The following is a 22795-nucleotide window of genomic DNA, read 5'->3' on the forward strand; positions in this document are numbered from 1 at the left end:
CAGAAAGACTTGTGGAACACTTAAACATGCTTATTGCAGAGAACTTGACCAAACCAAATGTCTGATCAATGAGATGAACAGCTTTGTGGAAGGGGAACAATCCTGTGCTCTCTTCACCTAAACTGATTTAAACTAGGCTTGGGGCAAGGGCTAGTGAGATCAGCATCTGTTGAAATTGCTCAGATCCAAATGAAGCTGATAACAGTTAAGAGATACTGAAATTCACTTAAGTATGCAAGGCATGTGGTTTTACATTATGCTATAGAAATAGTGGAATACCTTATTTTTCGTAGCTTCCTATATGCAGTCATGCCTGTTTAGTATATGTTCACTGATTTTGTCAAACTCCAGACAAGTAGCTGAAGATCTTGTATGGTTTTGAGTCTCCTTTATATTGAGCAGAAACACACCATAGCTGTTTTGTTGATTAGATTTTTAAAATAGCTGTATATTTACAAAATTCTTCACCCATGATTATAAATGTCTTTGCTTTAGAAATCTCTGCAGTTCATGTAGTTGCTCATGCAACTAGCATAGCTGCCAAAAAGCTATACTTGCACTAGTTTTTCAATATCATCTTCTGCTTTAACGTCAAAGCACTAAACATAATTTCTGTACAAGAGAGTTAAAGTTAATTTGGAGATTTTTATAGATTAACACTTTTAATCCTAATATGTCAACTCTTTCTGTGTAAAATGATGCTGTAAGAGGTACATCCTGAGTTCTACAAGGCCAATGTGATGCCCAGGTACTGCAGTTCAAAGTTATTTAATAGCCGCAAACTCCCAGGCACAGGTATGAAACAAATGCTGAGGCAAGAAATTAAATTTCATCCTTTTCAAATTAGCTGGGATTCCTGAAAGAGATCTAGAAATATGATGCAAATATTCTGGTCTCTTGAAGTGAAAACTCACTGGGGCATAAAGGCAACCTCAAACAGCTTTTAAAAGTGTTTTTTTAAGGAATGACTGACTTTTTACTTTCTTGATTGCTGAATTGGGGGAATCAGTTACTCTGACTCTTGGCAAATCTGTAAGTTGTGGTGAAGGAACACAATGGAATTTGCTGCTGTCTAATATAGTTTACTCCAAAGAGGACACTACTGAACACAGTTGAAAGAATATTCCCTAATTAGCTTTAGTTATATCTAAAGGTTAGTGTCTTGTATTTGTACAAACTCACAGTTAAGCTGTCACTGCATCAGTAGCAGTTTACCTGTATATAATGTTTTCCTTACAGTCCTGTAACTTCAGATTTCTGAGTCCGTTGTCTGTGTGGAATCTGAAAAGACTGCATTTGGCCATTTGTAAACTAAAGTGGCAGTATTGCTATGCTACAGAGCATTGTAGTAATCCACCTTTGAACATCTGAAGTACTGTCTTTTGGAAAAAAAAATGGTTTACTGCTGTTTAACTTGCTTTAAAAATGTGTCACAACTTCCAATTGAAAAAGTCTTTTTGAAATTGAAAAAGTTTTCAAGAGACTTCTGTGGCAAACTTTCCAACAGATCATCGTGCTGCTATGGGGCAACTGCTTCTTTAGATTCCCCAGGAATGTTTGAAGGTCTTATGTCTATGACTAAATTGCCTGTAATTGAAATATAGTAGAAGTGAAAGTTCAAAGGTTGTGTTCTATAAGCTCTTCTGCTGTGAGTTTCAGGCATCTGTATGTATTTGTGCTCACTGAGCATCAATAGATATTTTGGTGTCAGATCACTAAATTTGAATTGAAATAGAAGATTGTTTGCTGTTAAACTACTGGTGAAGAAAATGGGCAAAATGCATCATCCTGTTGACAAAGCTCTTTATGCTGTAGGCTCTTAAACAGCCTGTTTCACTATTGACCAGTCTTGCTTGATTGAGCAGTGTGTTTCTCCTAATTCATTGTTCAGATGATGCAGCCTTCTGCACTGCTGCTTGCAACCATTCCTTTTGTCTCTGTGGTTAATGATTAGTGCTTTCACCAGCCCCACTGGTATTTCTGCATTTGATGGAGATAATGGTGTATATGCTTCTAATCAGGAAAATTCCAGATATGAATGTAAAGTAGCTGCCATAAATGAGAAACTGCGAAATGGAGATGGGGAAGAAGGAGGAGGAAGAGTCAAAAATGACTTTTGCTGTTAGATTGTAACATGAGAGGTGTCCCTCCACTGCTGCCTTCCCTTCTGTGTCACCCATGCCCCCAAACGGTCCCATCTTGAAAGGATTCAAGAAATCTAGCTGCTTGACTTTATACTGTAGGAAGTGTGCAGTTGTAAAAGGAGGGGGAGAGAATACTCTTGTTTGTGCTTCCCATCCCCGCCTCAGTAAGGGAGGAGGACAGCAGCCCTGCACTTCCTGGCTCTTTTCTGAAAAGGTGAAAGCTAAAGACTTGGACCTTATTTAGTATATAAGTTTAAATTTTAAATTTAGAAATTTAATGGGGAATTATGAGATTAGTTAATTTTCAAAATTACTGTAATTTAAAGGTGCATCCAGTGAAACTATGTAACTTAGAATTACCCTGGTGATAGACTCATAGATTTCCTTTCAGCTTGCTGCTTGCTTCTGTTCAGGGTATTTTGACAATAAACTTGTGAATAGTAAGCCTTTAAATAAAATCCAAAACAACCCTGAGTGATATTTCACTTCCACTCTATGAAAATATTTTTTAAATTATTGCAGAAATGCAAATTTGGCAGGACTAAAGGACAAGTAGGTTGTAATAGTTACTGCTAGTTCACTTGAACCTCTATTTCAAGTGAGTAACTGTCCTAAACTAGCACATTACCTGGTATCTTCCTGAAGGCTAATCTTGGAGTAGAAGCCTCTTGGAGGAGAGTAGGGGAGGTGAGAGCAGTGTGAGCAATGTAGCTTACCTGGGTGCTGATATCCAGGCCCAGACCTTTTGAATCTACAACAACAACAGTTAAAATTGTTTGAATCACCACTGCAACAAAGTTGTTGAAGCCAAACATCAAAGCATAACGCTCCATGCTTAGATTGACAGCAATCTGAAACCTGAAAAATTAATGTACAGGTTAACCTATGAAGAACAAGGACATTTGCAATTTACTTACAGGAGAAAGTTTGGGAATAATGTGCACAGTGGATTCTTCAAAGGATAAAGCCTTTTAAAGCTTAATAGCCAAGACTGAACAGCTTCATTTTGGCAGAAATCCCTTGCTTTTCTGTCTTTGGCACATCCTACTTATCTTTTACTTATTTGAGTGGATGTTTGTGATAAATAAAGGCCTTGTTCATTTATCATTTAGAGAATACTTGTACATAGATCATGGAACAGCTAAATGCAGAATAAGGTAGTTTCTGACTTGGAGTGCCCTATTGTAATGGTTAGGTCATAATTTTAAGCATAGTTTTATGTAAGCTAGAAACAATACATTCTGTTGTCATGACCTATTTGAAAATCTTATTTCTAGGGAAACTTAGAGTAAAATTTTGATATATTTAAATATGTGCCAGTGATTTAAATCAACTTAATTAGAACAGTTGTGTATTATACTTACGTTGCTATTGTTATAAGGAACATATAGCATGCTTTAAATGCAAGGTAACCGGCATAACATGCCCAGATGTTGTCAGTAAAGTGCATGAGAAACAGAGAACCAGCATCCATTGCAGAGAAAATTCCCAAAGTCAGTTCTCCAGAAAGGTCCCAGTTTATTTTGATGCATCCAACTGCCATGGATGTTGCTGAACCTAAGAATTTTAAAGTAATAATTAAAACTCTGAAATGTTACCATTCTTCTAGAGCCATTGCATAACTGTGTAAATGGATCATGCCAGGAGCTCTTGAGACTGTTATGGTTATAGTGGGCTTTGATAATGGTGTGGCCTATGTTTACTGTTAGGGGTGTGGGAGGCTTCTGTTTGGGTTTTTTCTCCTTGCTAACGGAGCCTTCACGGACTGAAGTACTCTGGGAAAGTGTCTCGTGCCTAAGGCTGGAGGTAGCAGTGTAAAGTCTATTGTTACTCCATTTTCTGACAACTGAGCAAAGAGAAGAACAATCTCACCAAGCATTTTCTGCCAAAATATGCATAATGGAGTTTAATTCCTTCATGTGAAGATCTTGATGAAATGAAAATCTGTTGCATTCCTTCATGCTTCCTTTTTTCATGAAAGTGTCTTTTCAGTTTTTGATGAAAAATCTAATGAACTGCGCTTCTCAGTGCCTCATTGACCGTGGCATATAGTAAAAACCCTTCCTTGAGTGCAATATGGTTATAACAAACTCCAGTGCCTTCATTTTTTTTATTTTTTTTTTTAATCTCTGCAATAATGATGAGGTTTACTTTTCTCCCTATCTCAATGGGGAGAAGTACTTTCTACTCCTGTAAGAAGGTTATCCCTCTAGGGGCTTTTTAATGGTTATGAAAGCTCTTTGAAACGTGATATGCTGAGGTTGTAGCTTAAATGCAAAAAGAAGTCTGGTCCAGGCAAGTTATACATCTGTGAGTTACTGGAGTCCAGAGAGGATCTCTTGCCCAGATGTTTTCAGGCAGGCTAGCATACTAGTGCAAAATTGGACTTCAGTTGCTGGTCATATGTGGTATTCATCAGCATTCAAAAAAATCATAGCAGGCCTACTCCTTTGGTCCATCACTGCTGTAACCAGAGGTTCCTAGTACTGTGAGTACTTTCTGGACTCTGAAGCAGTATCAAGTGCCAGAGGGTGTAAAAGCAAGAAAGCCCTTAAGAATAGTGTTTAAACCAGTAGTCTTGAGTTTTAGAGTAGCATCAGTAAAATGTGTTTTCATGCTGATTTCAGGAAGAGTAAACTGACAGTTCCCTGTAGAAAAATGAGATAAGGCTCTTGGTATGAAGGAGGAGACAGCTGTGTAAATGTGAGCTTCAAAGCGAGGGTCCATTGGTACTGCACAGCTATTTAGATGAAGTTGCACTTTACCCATATACCTTCTGTTCTGTGCCCAAAGAGGAATGTCATTTGCATGGCCAAGTAACTGTACTGAGAATCAGAATGACTGAGTTTGGGAGACACCTCTGAAGATCACCCAACCCTGCTTAAAAAGCACGATCAATTAGAGCAAGCTGCTCAGGATGGTGTCTAGGTTTTGAACATCTTCAGGGATGGAAAGTCCACACCCCTAGACAACCTGTTCCAGTGTTAAATCACCCTTAGAATAAAAATCTTGTTTGTTTAAATGGAACTTTGTTTAAATTTCTGCCTCTTGTCCTGTCACTGTGAAGAGTCTGGCTCTGTCCTCTTTACTCCTTCCTTCAAGTCTTTATGCACATTAATAAGGTCCCTTGTTTTCTCAAGGTTAAACGACAGCAGTGCTTTCCATCCTCCTTACTCCTCCCCTTCACACTATTTATGCACTTTAAGGTCCCTTGTTTTCTCAAGGCTGAACAATTACTGCTCTCTCAGCCCATCCTTGTATGTCACATCCAGAGCCAGACTCATTGATCAGGATGCAGATGCAGTCACTATTTGTTCAGGAGCACTCATCCTGAAATGACCTTTAATCCACTGTCTAAACAGGCCATCTAGAGCAATGTGTCTCTTAATATGCTATTTTAACTCTTAAACCACTGAGCCTAAGGTGTATTTGAGAGAGGAATAGACAAGGTGTCATTGCACAGGGTTTTCGAACTGCTTACTTGGGTCTTCATGGTCTAAACACAACTGTAGATTTAAAACACTTAGCTGGAATGAAGCTCCCCTAAGAAGAAAAAGTTTATATTATTTTTTAGGATTATTTTTGAAGACACCACTGACAAAAGTTGTACAGTACAAACATGCTTCGTACATTGTTTGGGTGTTATATAGTGGAGGCTGTTGCTGTTGACCTTGGTCCTCATAGGAGATAGAAAGGTACCAAAGACATTGCTGAAGACTGCCATCAGCACAGGGTGGATTAAAAGTTAATGATCTTTTACTTACCTAAAAAAGTTGCTATTGCTTCAACGGCTCCGTTGTACACTGCAGAGCTGTGAGAGGGGGCTCTGAAGTCCCACAGCACTTGGATGTAATTCAGAACCTGGTTAAAGCCTGCTGTAGCCAGAGCCCACCACAGGGACCAGTACAGAAGTTTCCTAGAGCTGTAGCAATCCCTCAGGTCCCTGCCCAGCTGCACCAGTACTCTGAGCATGTGACTCTGGGGTTTGGGATTATCAGCCTGCTGCTCAGGTGCCGGTGCCCTGTCAGCAGATACAGAGCTCTTGTCCTCTGGGCAGCTCGGTGGCCCGTCGGTGCTGGCTGTAGCCGCAGCTTTATCTGGTCCCGGGAGAGTTTCCGAGACATCTTTCCTGTGGAAGAACATACTCTTTTGGGGCATTGGGAGGAAAAAGGAGCACACGAATGCCAGGGACACGGAAGCCAAAGTAATGGCGTTCAGGTGAAAGTAGGATACACCTGCTAAGGAAACCAGCAGCTGCCCCAGCACCGCGGCAATGGTGGCTGCCACAAGAGTGATACTCCTGCAATAGCTCGTCACTCTCTGATAGCGATCGGTGCTGACGACACTGTAGATGTAGGCGTAATAGGCGACCTCGGTGGCTGTCACCATCCCGTAGAAGAATTCCACCACCTGCATGGCCGCCACTCCGTGTGCGAAGAGGAGCAAGAGCCACGTGATGACGAAGCTGATGCCCTGGAGGAGGAGGACGGGCTTGTAGCGCACGTAGTCTGTAATCAGGAAGACTGGGAAAAGGAGTGCAAGGTAGGAGTATGTCCACACTGGGAAAATCTGGTTGGTAACCTGGAAGAGATTAAAAGAGGAATATGTTTTAAAAAATACATTTTCAATGTTGGTTTTGAAGCTTTTTGATGATGGCATCGAAGGAACATAGTTGTGGTAACAGGAAACACCGAATTGTGTGAATTGTGCAGACTTAAACTGTCTTAAATTACAAAACTGTAAATGTATTCCTTAACAGGTAACTAGTGATGCTAGGCTCTACTACATAAACAGGTAGATTGGCTTAAAGAAGATTCTAGTAAAGGTCTGTCAAGAAGGCATATTTTGACATGCAGCTGTTTAAAACCGTTATAACAGTGTTTGTGTCAGAGGAAAGTCCATCTAGTATCAAATCCTATTCCTCACAGTAGCTGAAAATGAATGCCTATTTAGTTTTAACTTTTACATGAGTCTCTGTATACCTTTGGTCACCTGTCTCCTTTGTTAGAAAAAAAAGTTGGACATAGCAAGTGTGTAACTGTTATTGTTATCTTTACCTTATATGTTTTCTTCAAATTTAATGTGTAAGAAGAAAGCAAGTCTTGGAACAGTATTTTGGTGTGTTTAGTTGGCCTTCAATGCATAGATACTCTGAAAAGACATTTCTTTTTGTTCTAAAACTGGTCTGCATTCAGGTTGGAAGGTGCTGGGTACTGTTGCCACAAAAGCTCAGTGACTGCCCAGGCAGCTTGACTACAGCCAGGCAGGTATCCCCTTAGATACAGTCACAGAAAAAGTTCACGACGTGCAAGTTGTCTGTTCTGGAGAGGTCTTATCCAGTGATTGCTGGACCTGCTAGCGTATCCGTTCTTGATCACTCATTCTCTGCTTAAGCAATTAGACTAGAAAGGAATTGTTTCAAATGCTGGAGGAACAATAGTAGGTGGTTCTCTTTTTATTTCTGAACTGGTACTGGAGTGAGTTGCATGGTTCACTATACCTTTCTGGGTAATTCCTTCTGTTTCTCTGAACTTTAATTAGAATTTTAAGTGTTTGACTGGAATTTTGGGAAATAGCTCACCAGAGGAAGATTTGGCTGGAAGAGCCAATATCTGTACTACACTTATTTTTGAGTTAAGGATTCTTGCTGAAATCAGAATTAAGCCATCATCATCCTATTTGTCTGTTTCATGTAAGAGAGGAAATTTCCCTTTGTGATTAAAAAAAAAGAAATAAAAAAGGGAGGAAATCTCCCCCAACAATCCAAACTACGAATACCTTTTTTCACAAGAAACTTTAGGTTGACACTATGCTAGCAGGCTCTGCCTTAATTTTTGCTACTGCACATCAGGAATGACTGTTCTTAGTATTAGCTGCATGTGGGTGTATCAAGCCTGTGTTTTCTAATGATACAACTAGCTCCATGACTCAGCCACTTGTTAACTACATCCCCTTTTGTTGGGAAGCGTACTTCTGAAGCAGCCAGTGCTGAACAGAGGAACAGAGCAAGAAAACTTGCAGTGCATGCTTTTGTCAAAAACAATCTCTTTTTTGAATGCGAATCTGACCTCTGCAGGTTAATGAATGCATAAACCAGCCCTGTAACGTAGGTAGTAATCTAACAGCTCATAAGGGGAAGTCTGGTTTTCTATTGATTTGCAATCACTATGTCACTGTCAGTGTAATCAATTTCTCAGTAAGTATAAATAAATCTTAGTGTTGCCCCTCCTCTGGGGTTCGAGGTGGAAAGAGCTGACCTTATTTTGCTGAAAATATCAATTTCTTAAACAACTACCAAAGTGGTTTTAAAGTACTAAGAATGTAGGCACTTTAAAATTTTGACCTTCAACAAAAGAGGTGATTTCATACTCTTTTTCTGTAGCATCTTAAATATGAATCTCTAAATAAAATATACCTCTATTATTGAACACTTCATTTATTCGTCAGTTATTGCTCTAAGGCTTGATGCTTTAAGCATTGTAATTATTACTTAAGCGAATAGTTACGTACCTCTTCAATTGTTAGGTTTTTGTCTGGTCCGGTTAGATAGGGAGTGAGAAAAGATTCTGATGGCCTCATTGTGGAGAGAAATCCATTCGCACAGATGATCAGCGTGGGATAAATCCAGCTCTGGCCTATGGCTCCCTTCCAGCAATCCATAGTCTACCTAAAGTGAGAAGGTAGTGAAGAAATGAGCACACCAGGAAGTTTATAAAGATGGTCTTTGCAGTTGATAAAAATTTATTTTCAAGTTTACTTTTTAACTCGCCCTACATCAGTTAATGTTTCTCTTACTAACCCTGCCAGTGATCACAGATGCAGCTTGTAAATGAACAACTTGGATCAAGGTGCTGGTGGTGGTATACTCCAGTCTCTGTATTGTCTATCAAAGGTTGTTCTTAATGACGTACTTAGAAGTGAGTGGATGTATCGTAGCGGAATAATAAAGTTCCATTACAGTCTCATTTCCGAATAAATGAGTAGGCAAACTGTCAGATTAAAGCTCATTCTCAGCATCTTCAAGGAGGCTTTTTTTTCTGTTGTCAGCCTGCGTGCCAAGTGGAACAATAGAAGTGCAAGTCTTTCTGTAGACAATAAAAGCCATCAGCCAGCTCACAACCTATTGTGAACTTGTTTTAAAGCACTTCAAAATGCTTTAATACTCATCATATTTCTTGCACTCCAGTCATTTGAGTGGGTAAAGAAAGATGCAGAATCTATCTGCTCATGGTACCAGCTCAGACTTAGAAACAAGGAATCTTGACTTCACTTTTGAAACTGATGAATGAGACTTGTTTCTTCACTGTAGAAATCTAAAGAGATTTGTGGGTTTTAAGCTTATTTTACTTGGTTTGTGTTAGAAAGTCAGTTCCACTGTTTGTGGAAAACAAGTGAAACAAAAATGTTCTGAAACGTAAGAGAATGACAGAAAAGCACTGACTGATGTTTAATCAATCTGTTACAATGTTACATATTTCTCCTAAATTGTTGAATTCCATTGTATAGCAGCACTTTCAAAAGTGCTTCTACTTGCACTGTGAGATTGTATTTATTAAAACTTAGCATAAATAGTATGTTGTTAAGGCAGTATTTCTGTGACCTCAGAGGAATGTTACAAAAACTAGCCCTAACCTTGAAACTTGATTTTAAATTATTGCCTCTGATTATCATCTTTCTCTTACAAATCATTGTATGTAAAATATAGCCCATATTATCCTTAACTCTAGTTCTGCTCTGAAATCTTTTGGTATCTGTTATCTTTTCAAATAAAAATATATTAAACCCTGGACTGATCAATAACATCAACATGAATCTTGCATAATTTCCAAATGCACTGAGCAAGTGAGTGGCCAGCACATTCCCAAATAACTCTGAAGGTAATGAATTACCTGTCAAAGCTGTGGCTGTGGTGTATTTGCTGTGGATTCGTGTGCAGTTTCCTCTTAGGATGACTTTCTGTCTTCTGGAAGAGAAGTTGGAAACCACCTCTTAGGATTGGAGGTAGTAAGAAATTTCTGTGTCTTTTTGTTTCCTAAAAATTCTTTCTAAACTTGATAAAATGTTTACAAAATTTAAGTAATAGTAGTAATTCATTACAGCTCTTCTTGCTTGCAGGACTTGTCCATGGATTGCAGAGAAAGCTTCTTCCTTTACAGGTTTTGTCAGCAGTCTGAGTTCTAATTTAAGATAAAGTTTTAAGACTCACAGTAGCTAATGATTAATAAAAACTAACAACAAGGAAGGAATGACTTGACTGCATTTTTGTGTTAATAAATACCTTTAAAAGCTCTGGTCTTTGACTCATGGATAAGACACAGCACCCATTTTACAGTCTGGGCTGATGCTGACCCTCCCCTGCACATAGTGCAGCGGCCTCTGGGCTCATGGCGTCTTCTGACTATCCTGGCTTTGCTGGGAGTGCAGGGAGGTAGGACATCGAACACCTCATACTGTTAGTTGGCCAAGAATTACTTCTATATAAGGACTAACCTGTCACTTAAGGGCAAATGGACAAGAAGATCTAGATAGATTCTAAATCTAGGTTTTAAGCTAAAAAATCAAAACAACTGCTTCAGAGAAAATGATGCTTCTTTGCTTTTCTTTACCCAGTTCTTTTAGACTGGACTCCCTACATCCTCCAAGGTTCCTCAGAGGATGGAGCTGACCCTGAAGCCTGTGTTGACACTGGGAGCAAATGGTGTAGCCCTGGCAGGATGGTGCCCATGTGCTACCCAGCGCAGCTTTGTGAGCTGGACACAGCCTGGTCTTGTTCTACACTCATGGAAACATCTTGTGCTGCTTCAAGTGTGTAGTGCAATGAGGCAGGAAAGTGTTCAGAGAAGCCAGGCTTGTCTCTGTACTTCATTCTCTTTTCTTTACCTATGGCTTCTGAGAAAGGAAAAGAACCACAGGGAAGATGCTGCTGGGTAGGTCTACAAGCCTGCTGAAAGGTGACTGCTGACTGGCATTTCTCTGGTATCCTGCAGAGTGTTTGGTTAATACCTGCTTGCTTAGAGTATGAAGATACAATTGGCTTGAAGGGGGTCTAGCTATGGGGAGCAATGCACTCAGCTCTGGATTTTCATATTTACATGGAATCTTTTATCATGCTGGGAGAAAGATAAGTACTTAATACTAAGAGCTGCAAGGAAAGGGGGATTTGTTCAGCTTCGTTTTCCTGCAGAACTAGAGCCTGTGGTTCCAGCCCTGCTCGTAACCTGCCAAGCCTCAACCATCTCCTCTCCAAAGAGTGTGTATGTACATGAACACACAGGCAGATGTGTGCATCTTACTGTTTTGAATGAAATCTCTGATTGCTAGGTTAACAGCAATTTGCAGCTGAAAACCGAGGGTAAGATAAGGCCTCACCTTTCTCTTGCTGTTGTTTCTGCCTCCAATGTGTCCTGTCCTTACTAATGCTCCTAAGAGCTGTCCTCTTCCTTCCCTAATTCCTCTCCTCTCCCCTGTCAAACGCTCCTCACAACTCCCAACCTCAGAATTGTTATTTTGGAAAATTGAGAGAATAGCAATAGATTACTTTTTTTGTTTAAGTCTTAAGTGTTTTGTGAAGATAGTATTCTCTACAGCTGCAAACCAAATACATTGTGTCTGCTGGGTTCCTTTGCTCTTCAGTGACATCCCATACACACAAAAGACAGTGAGCTCTGACCACTTCAGAAAGGAAGAATTTTTATGGTTATTTCTACCAGTTTTTCTAGCTCCTTTCCTCCAGCTTACTACTGCCGTTATGTTTTCTTAACAGCAAAAATTTCACATGTTGCTGATTCCTTTCCTTTTGTTAGATGCTATATAGAGAGGAATATTTATTAACTTTCTGTACCAAAGGCAGCCTGAGGTCATGGAGCTGAAAATACCAAGTTCCTATTTTTCATTTAAACCCAAACTCCAGTTAGCTTCTAGTCCAGAACTGGCACCTAGTTCTTTAAATAAATGCCTCAAAAGAAGATTCCTACTCACAAGGAAAAGTAAAACAAAATAGTCCTTGCTCTGCTGGACTTTGTTGCCATTTCTTCAGGTGGGAATATCATGCCCTCAGTTCTGCAGTAATAAAAGATACTGTTTAGTGAAGACTATGTACATCTCCTGCTTTTACAACTGCATTGGTTAAGCTGTTCTGCTTAGAGCCAGTTTACAACAGAGAATGTCCATGCAGTGCACAATAGTAAGCAAAGACCCTAGAAAATTAGCTAGGTTCATTTGGTCAAATCCTACCTATTATTCTTGTGACTTGAAATAAATTGTTTCTCTCCTGCTTACTCTCACCTCTGGGCAGTTTGCCTAGTTGCGGTATGTGACAATTGTATCAAAAGCACATATGTCTGTACAAATGATAGCTTGTGGCTCTACAGGAAAAATACCATTTTCCAAATGCTAAGTATTTTCTATTTTTATTAGTTAGATGTAGGTATTGAAAGCTAGAGGCAAACAACAGTACAGAAATAACTTTAATATATGGATATCATTTATATTAAATTAGGCATTCACTATGCAAACTCATTTACAGCCTTTTTTCTTCTCCTGGACTAAATGTCCTATGTGCTGGACTAAATTAGCCATAGGACTTGAAGCTTCTTGATAAATTCTGAGGTGCTGACCCTGCCAAACCCTTGGCCAGGGTCAGTGGACCTCCCTCATCTGGACTCAAAAGCACACATGATGCTAGCTTTTTCAGTTATAAATTCTCCTGGATATTTGTGTCAGTCTGAAGTTTTCCTGTGCAGAATCAGCCAAATTTCTCCACAATGTACTTCTCTGGCTTCAGTCCATACTACTCAATCCCTTTGATTTTTTTTTCTTTTCCTGTTGAAACAGGAAGACACTCAGTATTGAATTTACTTTTACTGGAAGCACAAGGAAAGGAGTGGAGCTCTTTCATTTTTTTTGACTCTGAAGTTTTTCCCTTCTAGACTGATATTGCTATGGACTCAGTACAGTGTTTAGGTTGCAGCTTTCAAATGTGGGCCAAGCAGTAACTGTGGCTTAAGCAGTGTCTTAGTGAACCTTCTCAGACAGGTTGTGCAAACCCCGCTTTTCTGCACTGTTGTGTGCAAAAGGCCCACTTCTGACATGGGCTTTTAAATTAGAAAGGAGTCGTCTGTCAGTGAATTGCCTGTAGGTAGGTTGGAAAGAAAATAATGATGCGAATGCAATCCCTTCTTCCTTGGTTCAGAACAAGGTATGTGCAAAAGAGGGGATAGACCCTTCACTCACACGCATGAGCAAATCTGCATGGAAGCAGCTTGCCAACACCATAAACAAGAGCTGGAACAAGCAAGGGCAGGGTGAATGCTGATCTTTGCCATCACGCATGGTGGGATCCAAGGTGATTGCTCTATTCTTGTGTATCAATTACTGCTGATAACCTATTTATAGGCAAATAAATAAGAATCTAAAGCAACTTATCTTTTCTTCTTGGCACAGGGCCATTATGGTGATCTCTTAGCTGGCATATGTTGTAGTGAAGTGCTGTAGCGATTCAGCATAGCTTTTCAGGGCTGTGTTGTACATTCATCTTGCACTGCTGTTCCCTGCATGCTGCAGCAGGAGCTCTTCTCCCACGTAGGCCTGGCCACGTGAGCCTGTCTGTCTGACTCCTACAGCCGTGTCATATAGCCAGTTACAATCTGCTCTTTTGATTCGTGTTCAGCATGTTTCAGATGCTCTTTGCAAGATCTTGCTGTCTTCCTTTTGCATTTGCTTGAGACAAGCATGAAAATGCTTCTGACCAAGAAAATCCCAGCTATGACTGCAAAGTAGCTGCCATAAATCAAAAACTGGGAGGGGGAGAGAAAAAGGCAGAAGAATTAATGAAAAACACATCAGGGAAATGCTACTTCTTCTGGAGATGACAGACGCTCTATTACTTTGTTTACCTGTATTCTGGCACAGTTTCTTATGTTCAAGTTTGTGTTTTGTGATTAAGCAAAGTCTTAGCTTTTCCAGCAAACAGCAGATCTTTGAGGAATGAACTGCCCCTTGCTTCTAATCCTTATGCCTCTTAATAAACATCAAAGGAGGGGAGGGATAGGAACAGGATTTTTTTCTGTTAGTGCAAAATGTAGAAGTAGATTCATTACCCACACAGTCATGAATAATTTAAGTGAAGAGAATGAGTTGGTCCTTTTTTGCTCTTGCTTGCACATTTCAGTGCTATCATCACACCGGCTTCAGCAAATACATCGTGACTTTGTATCAATATTTCCAACAATAGCGACAAGGCTATTTATGAAGTCCTATATATTCCTGTCATCCACTTTAAAGTTTTAGTTTTTAGTGTTTAATTCAATCTTTAATCTTTTAAGGTAACTTTTGCCTTCTCTGTGCAGAATATCTGAATAGCCTTAGTCTTCAGATCTGTGGGAGTAGGAAGCTGCTCCAGCTGAGATCCCATCTGAGAAAATGAGGAATTTGGGACATTTCAGTTGACTCCAACACGAGTGGAATGGGGCTGACTGAAGTTAGGGACACTGTTGTGAGATAGGATATCCCACCCCAAATTAAGTGCTCAAACTCTGGGTAGAAATCTCTATGATTCACGTTAAGATACCGACCAGGTTTGTTCCTAAACTGGAATTAGCAGGCAGGTGTACTTTTCACTTGACCTGAAATAAATCCAATAGTCCAGGCTGTGTCTCATCTTGAACTCCCCTAATAACGTGGTCATGTGGATTCTGCATCTGAGCCTGAACTTTTGGGCAGAGAGGTTGTTATTCGGTGTGCTGTTACTTATCAAAAGTTGGTCATATAGCAGGGTCTGATTATTTACATTCTTGTGTATCTTCCTTTAAAAAGTCAAAGACCAGCATCTATAATCTTAAATGCTGCACTAAAAGGCAAAAGGAAGAATGATGGCTGATACAAAGGAAGAGCAAGATATCTAGGTTTCTATAGAAGAAAGAAGGAATTAAATTGTCCTTTGGCATAGAAATTTCTTTCTTGGTAAACTTTTGAAGATGAGCGCACTAAGCAGTAAACAGGAAGTAAGTTAATAGCACTTACCTGAATCACTATGTCCAGTCCCAGGCCTCTTGAATCCACAACGACTACTGTAAGAATGGTCTGAATCACCAGTGCAATGAAGTTGTTGAATCCAAACATCAAGGCATAGCGTTCCATGCTCAGATTGACTGCAATCTGGAACCTAACGTGAGACTGGCAAATCAGTTGCTTCACACTGGGTGGAAAGCTGTTGCTCTTCATTTAGTTGATGAAAAGAAATGATTCATGCAGATGATATATCAAGGACATAGTAAATGGTGCTTCAATTGTTTGTTTGCTTTCTTGCTTTCTCTAAAATAATGTCTTGACTACCATAGCATATTTTGACATTTTTGTACTTGTCTGTGTTGCTTTTCCAAACCATGTTATCAAGTGATCTTCTTTATCTAGTAGAGTATAACTGTCTTTAACCTTCCCCTTTGTTCCTTTTGTACCTTCACAGACTGTGCCAGACAGGTTGTGAAGTCTCCACAGCTGGAGGCTTTCAAAGACCTCGCCAGGAAAAAACACAACCTGATCTGGCACTGGCAGGAGTCCTGTCCTGGCTGGGAGGTTACACTGGAAGGTCACTATGGGTATCTTCCAACCAGCTTCTCTGTGATGCTGTGAATCGCTTTTTGCTTTGTGGCTTTACAGTGGAGGTAGCATGCTGGTTTTTTTCTGTCAGGAGCCTTGAGATTTTCCCTGCAGCATTTACCTCCAAAGCTTCTATCTGAACAAAAGGGTGCAATTCCTGCAGTACTCTTTTAATGATTTTTAGCAGGATTTTTCTGTGCAAGCTTTTACTTCCTTTTTTTTTTTTTTTTTTTTTAGAATATGTTGAAATAGTCCAGGTGTGATCCACTATAATGTACGAACAGTCCACCAAAATGAAAATTCACTTGGCTTCATTCAAGATAGGTATAATCTTGTCATGCATTATGATTTTAGTAGCCTTTTAAAATGGTATCTGCATAATTTTGGGTTTTGATACAAAAATGCATCTGGTATTTTTGTTAATGAAATAGTGCAGTATGTCTAAAGACATGCCAATCAATAAAATAACTGGAGTAATAAAAATATTTTATATTTATTACACAGATTATATATTATCTTTGTTATTCATATTATTTTTATTTTTCTATTTCTAACAACAGAATAGCTTGGTCCTCTAAGAGATCTTGTCTGATTTTATATGTCCAATGTTCTCTTTTGTTACTTCTTTACATCGTAATATCACTAAAAATTATATATGTAAAGTTATGTTGGGGAATGCTCTATGCCAAATCTTTTCTTGCAATCATGCAGTTCATAGCATGCTAAAAAGTGTATCAGCAAGGTGCTCTAGACCTAAGGGGATCTTCAACAATGTTTGTCAATACGTGATTGTCCCTACTGCTCACTTTGTATCTTCCATGCCAGGAAGGAAGAAAACAGCTTATATGTTTTGCTGTTACTATTGCCTTTTGTAATAAAGATAACTTGTACCTTTTTAATTTCTCCCTCAGTAAATGTTCAATGTCCTTTTGATAATTTTTCTTTTATGGTTGTTTAGAAGAATGAAAAAAACAAAACTAGACACTTAAATGTCTTTGTCTTTATGGAAACAGTTATGTCTAGCATTAGATCAGCTACCTCTGAGTAAAAGAAGGGAAGTCCATAGTAAACTTAAAGTATGGTTAGTATTCTGTGTATAATGGCAGCACTGTAGATTTTATACTTACGTTGCTATTGTTATGAGGAGCATATAGCATGCTTTGAAAATGAGATAGCCAGCGTAACATGCCCAGATGTTGGTAGTGAAGTGCATGAGAAATAGAGAACCAGCATCTATTGCAGAGAAGATCCCTAAAGACAGTTCTCCAAAAAGGTCCCAATTAATTTTCATATATTGTACTATGAAAGATGTTACCGAGCCTAGAAAAAGAGGAAAAAAAACATGTAAATATTATGTTTTATAGTCTACATCACCAAGTCTTGCAACCCTCACATGCCAGAAAACAATGCTGAATAATGAAGCAGAGTAGTTCTGAAATGTTTTGAAAGCATTTCTAAACACTTCTGAAATCATGCAGATGACTGGTCATTTTTAGACAACTGCATAAATCGAGTCTCTGCTATTTCATTCTTAATGTTTTATTCCATTTCACAGGATAAACCGTTACGGAGAAGGTTTCATGATATAGCTGTCTGTACCCAGCATGTATCTCTAGGGAGAGAATTAGGAACACGATTTAGAGCTCAAGAAGAACAATTCTACCAGCTTCTACTAGCTTACTTTATAGCTAAGCTAGTAAACCTTCTAGCCTAACGGTTTAGCTCTGTGCAGCTCATAAAGGGGCTAACCTGTCAATAAAGGGTTTTGTGAGGTATCAAGTGTGAATACATTCAGGGAAATGAAAAAGGATAGGCACTGTTTGCTTTTGGTGAGCCTGCTACAAAGACACATCTCTTGTGAAGGTAAGCCACCTGACTATCCATAGGAGTCTCATACAATCTAAAAACTTCTACACCTCTGCACTGAGAAATAGGCAATTCCATGAAAAAGAAGAATTCATCAGGGAGTATACACTACAGGAGTTAAGTGCCCCTAATTAATGATTCAGTTGATCTATTTAGTTGCCTACCTCAAGATGAGAGTAATTTTTAATCTTAGAAGTATCTGTAGCTCCTCAATGGTTGTAAGGGTAACCTGAATGACCAGGTATGATGTAGACGTGCTTATTTTCTCTGGTTGATCACACCCCAATGTCTTGTGCAAGCTCTCTGTAGCAGCTTAATATGAATATGTGAAACACTGCCAAGCCAGGGTTCTATCCTCTGATGTTACCTTTCTGTAACATTACTTTGCCTGTGTGGTGTGGGCATCTGCTTCCAGTGCAAAAGCACAATGGTTAACATTAGTAGTGTAACGAATTCAATACAGCCTACTGCTGCAAATCTCTGTTGCTTGGACTGACTAAAATTCTTTCTGTCCTGCTGAACAGGAGTATTTCACTAGAAGAAGATCTTAATGAGAGGATTATGTTCTTTTTGTGTAAAATATTTATGAAAAACTTCTCTCATCTGTGTAAGCTGATACCACTGTTATGGGAACTGTGTGATACTTGTTTGGGGAAAAGAAGCCAAACAACAACTTCATCCAAAGAAACACGGGTGCCTCTGAATGGATTTAGCAGCTGGATGTAAAGTCTGCATGATCTCTACACTCTCTGCATACTGGTAGGATAAAGTTGGGTGTCCCGGTCCTAAAGAAAAATAGCATAGCTTGCATTTGAACTGTTTTGCACATCAAAGAATGAGGTCTTGAATGCACATTGTATACACTGCCTTCCTGGCATGCCTGCAATGGAATGGCACTTTAAAAGTCTTCTGAAGTAAAACTTTAGAGACTGCCTTTGTGATTGATGCTTAGACACGAACTTACTCAGAAAAGTTGCTATTGCTTCAACGGCTCCGTTGTACACTGCAGAGCTGTGAGAGGGGGCTCTGAAGTCCCACAGCACTTGGATGTAATTCAGAACCTGGTTAAAGCCTGCTGTAGCCAGAGCCCACCACAGGGACCAGTACAGAAGTTTCCTAGAGCTGTAGCAATCCCTCAGGTCCCTGCCCAGCTGCACCAGTACTCTGAGCATGTGACTCTGGGGTTTGGGATTATCAGCCTGCTGCTCAGGTGCCGGTGCCCTGTCAGCAGATACAGAGCTCTTGTCCTCTGGGCAGCTCGGTGGCCCGTCGGTGCTGGCTGTAGCCGCAGCTTTATCTGGTCCCGGGAGAGTTTCCGAGACATCTTTCCTGTGGAAGAACATACTCTTTTGGGGCATTGGGAGGAAAAAGGAGCACACGAATGCCAGGGACACGGAAGCCAAAGTAATGGCGTTCAGGTGAAAGTAGGATACACCTGCTAAGGAAACCAGCAGCTGCCCCAGCACCGCGGCAATGGTGGCTGCCACAAGAGTGATACTCCTGCAATAGCTCGTCACTCTCTGATAGCGATCGGTGCTGACGACACTGTAGATGTAGGCGTAATAGGCGACCTCGGTGGCTGTCACCATCCCGTAGAAGAATTCCACCACCTGCATGGCCGCCACTCCGTGTGCGAAGAGGAGCAAGAGCCACGTGATGACGAAGCTGATGCCCTGGAGGAGGAGGACGGGCTTGTAGCGCACGTAGTCTGTAATCAGGAAGACTGGGAAAAGGAGTGCAAGGTAGGAGTATGTCCACACTGGGAAAATCTGGTTGGTAACCTGGAAGAGAAGAGAAATTCTCTGCCTTGTTATTCTTTGGGAAATGAAGTTCATTTATTTTAAATAGCATCGTAGAGGGAGGTGTTTGCTCTGAAGAAATTAAGAAAACATGACCACACTGAAGCGGCATGTGACTTTTGAGCCAGCAAATGGATCTTAAATCCATTAAATTGATTTTTATTTATGCCATCTGCTACAAATTGTAACCTTCCAAAATTGGTTAGTTGTGCGCTTTTTTTGGTTATTATAGTTGTTTAAAAACTTTAAACAGAGTTTTACTTTTTTATTTTTGCTGCTCCATATAAAAGAAAAGGGAGAGTGAAACCATACCTCATCCATGGTCAGGTTTTTATCTGGTCCTGTTAGATAGGGTGTTAGGAAAGGTTCTGATGGTTTCATCATGTAGAAGAATCCATAGAGGCAGAGGATCACAGTGGGAAAAGTCCAGGTGTTGCTTTTCTCTTGCTTCCAGAAGCCCATGGCCTCTGCAACAAAGCTGAAGAGAAAGTTTGTTAATAGAAGGATGATACTGCCTGTGCAAGCACAAAGATGTCTTGTAATTGACTTTTATTTTGTAGTTTCTAATGCTAAGGAGTGCTCTTTAGAGGCTGGCAGGTGGAATACATTTTTCTTCATAACGTTAAAGTGAACAGCTTTTCCTTACATTTGTCTGCTCTTTCTCCAAGAATGACTTGGAAGATGTGAGAAAAATTACACTGTCATTCAACCTGCACTGACCAAGCTAACCACAGGAAAAGCCTTTCTAGACAAAAAGTCACTGAAGACAGCTGAGCACTACTGAGATTTCACATGACACCATGACTGGTCACAGCCAAGCACCTTGTTGAATAACTAGTTCACAATTGCTATTTTTTCTCCTTCACTTCCTAGATGTGCATTGCTTTCCTATTTGCAGAAGAGCTGGTAACTCTGAAGCATAACAGATGAGACTTGCTAAGGAATACAGAAAGGATGTCAAGCCAGATAGATCATCAGCTGGAATTAACTGCATCAGAAGTCCAGTTTGGATACAGACATCTTATTTTCAATCTATAAAAAACATCTGTGGTCACTAGAGGTAATAGTTCACACTAAAATGAAATGAAGCAATATTTTTGCTCTTGTCTCTAGCTCAGACTTATGGATTAAATTAGACTTTGGAACTCTGCTGTACAGAGCCCAAAGAGAAGTCAAAATGGGTGTAATGGGGGGCACACAAAGAAAACAGACAATAAGTAATACTCCATATCTGTGTTGGTATAAGCAATGTCAGGAATCTAAACCTGTACAATTTATATCTTTTGGAGCCCTCTGGAGGGTGCTTGTTATATGCTGGGATTTCCATCACTCTGCTTTTGACTACCTATTTACCTCCCGAGAACTTTTTTTTCAGGCAAATGTTGTAATCTTAAAAATTAAGTATTTTGCCAGCAGCGTTCTTCCTAAAACGTTTTTATAAAGTTGAAGAAATATCTCTTCCAAAACAACCAAAAATGTTCGTGTACCTGTTGATTACACCACTCCACACTAGGTGGGCAGAGGATTCTCTTATAGGGTATGATATATAATGTATAAGGCAGCAGGCATTATGCATCTTCTTTTCTAACTTCACACCATGATAGCACATTTTATTAATGGCCGGATGCACTAAGAAATGGGTCCAGCTCAAAGGGAATTTGAATTGTTTCATTTTATGCAAAATGGCTGAAACCACTAACATTACAGGATTTACAGCAGAAATGAACTTCACTCTGTCAGCTCTGCAGCGTGAACCACTAGAGGGCAAGATGACCCCAGTAAAGGAAATGTGTGCATTGGAGGAATGTGAGACACATTCAGAGTGCTCAAGCAAAGAAGCATTTCTGTCCTTCCTTTCTCCCCAGTTGTTGTAACAGCTCCTGCTGCAGACATGGCTTTAGCAGGACCAGTTTTGGCCCTGCCCAGGATCACACTCACTTAGTCACAATAACATCCTCTCACTCTCCTTTCACCTGATAATCATTAAAGCATTACACCTCCCTAATGCCATGTGAATGCCTCATGTGGTACTGAGAGGTTCTGAGAAAGGCATCAAGAGGAGGACGGATGGAGAGCATCTCTAGCACTGTAGTGAAGAACATTTGTACAAGTTAGCTCTGTGATTTAGACAGGTTATATTTTCCCCTTCCCAGCCTAGATTCTCTGCTCCAGTCTGTTTCAGGTCTTGCTGTGTTTGCTCTCCCCCCAGCTGGCTGTGTGACACAAAGGCAGCAGGGCTCGTGGATGCTTTCCAAATGTCCCGCACACTGGGAGGTGAGTGGGGCAAACTGCTGCATTCCCAGGGCTTGTGGGGTGCTGTGTGCTGCACCTCTGATGCTGCCCATCTGTGGCAGGGCTGTGCCATTGTGTGCAGTAATTTCTGCTTTGAGCTATATACAGAAAAACTTTAGTCTCACTGCATCCCTCCAGTCCCAGCACATGCACTGTTTGTGGTTTTCTGCTAGACATGTACCTCTATTCTGTAGATTTACTCTTTAAGGCGTGGGTGTTAGGCTGGCAGGTAAGTCAGATGGAAAGTTTCCCACCCGATTTAAGCAGCTGTACAGGAAAAACCTGCCACTGGTGCTAAGCAGGGAAAGGCAGCAGGCTGAGGGCTTCCAGGGCAGCCCGCTCTGCCCCTGGGGAGTGGGAGGTGGGCCCCCCTCTGTCGGCAGTGGGGTGTGCGCCCGCCTCGCACCCCGGCCTTTCCCAGTCACTGGAGGGCTCTGCTGCAGCCCCCGCTCAGCTCTGACGGCTGCTGCTGTAATTGCTCCTTTCTGCTTTTGTAACTACAAACCTCTGACAACAACATCTGTACCTTGGTGCTTAAGAGGGAGGGATCCAACTTGTTTCCACTCAGTCACCCCTTATGGTCAATTTGTCTTCTATAAATCTAGGTTTTTCTTAATTTTTGGAGAGATGGTGGGATGCCTTGGGGTTGTTCTGCAGCAGAACAATCCTCTGTTTCTTGACTCCCCCATCAATTCTTGGTTAGTGCGGGAGCTGTCAGCTTTTCTCCCACACGGCCTGACCCAGCCCCACCCCGTTCCCTACCAGTCTGCTCTCTTTTTTTTCTCCCTCTTTCCCTTGTCACTGCAGGATTTCTGATTTCTGAAGTTCATATATAATCATACCTTGTCTCCTGGAGCTCTTCCTTTCTTACTTCCAAGGGAAAGGTCCCCTTTTAGTATTTCCAGTCTTTCTTCTGGCTGTACTGTGTGTACTGCAACTACTGGACTCTATTTGGGTTTTGTGCTTTTCCTGTTCTTCCAGTATTTCAGCTTGCTCTGATGACACCTCCTTTGAAAACATTTCCAGCTGGCTTTCAGCATCCACTTTCAGCACCCTTAAAGGAACAGCCAGATAATCCTGGCCTGTCCTTGCCCAAAG

The 22795-nt window shown here is 40.5% G+C and overlaps 2 protein-coding genes across 2 annotated transcripts; both read right to left on the minus strand.

Moving 5' to 3' along the window:
- Nucleotides 1-1943: 1943 nt before the first annotated feature.
- LOC141963444 (thiamine transporter 2-like) lies at nucleotides 1944-10060 on the minus strand. Its single transcript, XM_074912833.1, has 6 exons — nucleotides 10034-10060; nucleotides 8655-8811; nucleotides 5909-6725; nucleotides 3509-3701; nucleotides 2861-3002; nucleotides 1944-2066 (listed from the first exon to the last, which is right to left on the minus strand). The coding sequence occupies exons 2-6, from the start codon at nucleotides 8802-8804 to the stop codon at nucleotides 1944-1946; spliced, it is 1425 nt and encodes a 474-aa protein (XP_074768934.1). The 5' UTR covers nucleotides 8805-8811; nucleotides 10034-10060.
- A 3699-nt stretch (nucleotides 10061-13759) lies between these two features.
- On the minus strand, nucleotides 13760-22648 carry LOC141963080 (thiamine transporter 2-like). Its single transcript, XM_074912046.1, has 6 exons — nucleotides 22540-22648; nucleotides 19718-19883; nucleotides 18571-19387; nucleotides 16868-17060; nucleotides 15165-15306; nucleotides 13760-13939 (listed from the first exon to the last, which is right to left on the minus strand). The coding sequence occupies exons 2-6, from the start codon at nucleotides 19865-19867 to the stop codon at nucleotides 13760-13762; spliced, it is 1482 nt and encodes a 493-aa protein (XP_074768147.1). The 5' UTR covers nucleotides 19868-19883; nucleotides 22540-22648.
- Between the last annotated feature and the right edge of the window lie 147 nt (nucleotides 22649-22795).

The sequence above is a fragment of the Athene noctua genome, chromosome 8 (genome assembly GCF_965140245.1).
Source record: "Athene noctua chromosome 8, bAthNoc1.hap1.1, whole genome shotgun sequence".
NCBI classification, from domain to species: domain Eukaryota; kingdom Metazoa; phylum Chordata; class Aves; order Strigiformes; family Strigidae; genus Athene; species Athene noctua.

Excerpts from the sequence above, each read along its gene's own strand:
- LOC141963444 (XM_074912833.1), bottom strand. The coding sequence starts at position 8,804 with ATGGATTGCTGGAAGGGAGCCATAGGCCAGAGCTGGATTTATCCCACG. Across the intron at positions 3,003-3,508 it reads TTCCTTATAACAATAGCAAC|GTTTCAGATTGCTGTCAATC; the intron begins GTAAGTATAATA and ends TTAATTTTTCAG. Across the intron at positions 2,067-2,860 it reads GCCTGGATATCAGCACCCAG|TTTCTCATTTATGGCAGCTA; the intron begins GTAAGCTACATT and ends TCCATTTCGCAG.
- LOC141963080 (XM_074912046.1), bottom strand. The coding sequence starts at position 19,867 with ATGGGCTTCTGGAAGCAAGAGAAAAGCAACACCTGGACTTTTCCCACT. Across the intron at positions 19,388-19,717 it reads AAAACCTGACCATGGATGAG|GTTACCAACCAGATTTTCCC; the intron begins GTATGGTTTCAC and ends CTTCTCTTCCAG. Across the intron at positions 17,061-18,570 it reads AGCAATAGCAACTTTTCTGA|GCTCGGTAACATCTTTCATA; the intron begins GTAAGTTCGTGT and ends CTCTTTTTCTAG.